The 1,634-nt window shown below is 41.6% G+C and overlaps 1 protein-coding gene across 4 annotated transcripts in view; it reads right to left on the reverse strand.

Annotated features, from left to right (window-relative positions):
* The window catches only part of flnc (filamin C), a 37,000-nt gene that overhangs the window by 5,744 nt on the left and 29,622 nt on the right, over positions 1-1,634 (reverse strand). For all 4 annotated transcript variants that reach the window (XM_015376740.1, XM_015376743.1, XM_015376744.1 and 1 more), the window contains 2 exons: positions 1,077-1,214; positions 816-931 (listed from right to left, as the gene is read on the reverse strand). In XM_015376740.1, the coding sequence (XP_015232226.1) occupies positions 816-931; positions 1,077-1,214 (254 nt within the window). The remainder of the gene's footprint in view (positions 1-815; positions 932-1,076; positions 1,215-1,634) is intronic.

Below are 1,634 nucleotides of genomic sequence, written 5' to 3' on the forward strand. Positions count from 1 at the left end.
TCAGGGACTGAACCTGAAAATATAACCTAATGCCAATAAACCAACCGATATAAAGAAACTCTACCACTTCTGATTAGATGAGTGTTCAAATATCCAAGAAGGAAGAGAACAGCCATTAGCCCTATGCCGTTAATGTCCATATCAGATCCTAAACATCTCAGAAAGACTCAATGCTTCTTCACCCGGAGACACAACCTGCATGACTCATCAGCTCTAATATAGCTCAGACTGAGTTATCAGGTATAAGAGGCAAACAAAGGTAGAGTTTACAGCTACGCGTTGCCCCCTACTGCAGACAACAGCCCTGATCAGACACAGATAATGTGATATTTCAAACACTTCAGAGACCCTTCAGCGGAGCTCCAGAGTGTCATTGAGTAAACTAAAAACGCATGCTTTGAGCTCTATCTATGCGTATAAAATAAACGCCTCCCAGTGACGGCAGTGAACTCGTAACCTGCAGCGGGTATCTTTATCTAACGCTCCTTGTTTTGCTGCATCTCCAAGAGAAACGCACATAAACTAACTGAGAGCTCACATAGCACAGCTTGTGATGCCTCACATTAGCAAGGGACAGTTAATCCAGTCCTTCATCGTCAGCCAGCATCGCAGTATTACAGTCATGCATACTGCTCCAACACTGGCATTCAATTACACTTCAAGGACAAAGTACTACCAGACAGAAATATCCACCGCAAATCATTTTTACCATCTGCTGTTCAGCCCTTATATTTTGTATATGTGTATATTTTATCTGCACAGAATTAATTTGATTGCTATCAGCAGTGTGTGTGCATGCGTGTGCGTGTACCCACCTGCAGGCTTGTCACAGTGAGCCTGCGGGCCTCATCTGACAGCGTAGCGATTGGAACGATGAACGGGCTGTCAGGGATGTGCTCGTTGTTGAATTTGATTGACACCTCATAGTCACCTGGGGAAGCAGGCATGTTATTTACTTTCACAATCAAGTGAACCGCAGGGAAGCGGAGGGAAAACAGCTGGAGAGCCGACTGGTAAAGAGACGGAAATAAACAGGAGGAGCATCCAAAAGAGAAGCCTTCTACAGGAGTTCTTACCCGGCTCCTTCACTATGTATGAAACGCCGCAGGAGCCGTCTTTCCTATCTTCAAAGGAGATTTCAGCCTTGCTTGGGCCTTCGACGGCGATGGACAGGCCACCGGCTCCTGCCTCTCGGGTCCAGATACTGAATTCAGCTAAAAAAGTAAAGCCGAAATCAATCCATCTTTAATCACAACTGTGATTCTCAACATATCACAATATGAGTGGAATATAAATGTATTTCCGTAATATAATCCTAAAAGAGAGACTCATATAGATTCATAACACAACATATCGTATTTTTTCAGCATTTAATTCCATTAAATGTGATAAATATGGTGTACAGCAAATGAAAACCTCAAATAGTTTTTTTTTAACAACAAAATGTTAATATTACATCAAAAACAGCATTTTAACCACAAGGCACATAAGCAACAGTAGATTACTGCTATGGACTGATAACATACTGATGTAACGAAGCAGATTTATAAAAAGTTAAGTGGAAGGAAGAAGTGCTTTAGAGAAAATTAGAATATTCCACAATGGAAACTTGCAAATGCATGTTTTATTTCTGT

This window comes from Cyprinodon variegatus, unplaced genomic scaffold (genome assembly GCF_000732505.1).
Source record: "Cyprinodon variegatus isolate N-32 unplaced genomic scaffold, C_variegatus-1.0 Scaffold140, whole genome shotgun sequence".
In the NCBI taxonomy this organism is placed as follows: Eukaryota; Metazoa; Chordata; class Actinopteri; order Cyprinodontiformes; family Cyprinodontidae; genus Cyprinodon; species Cyprinodon variegatus.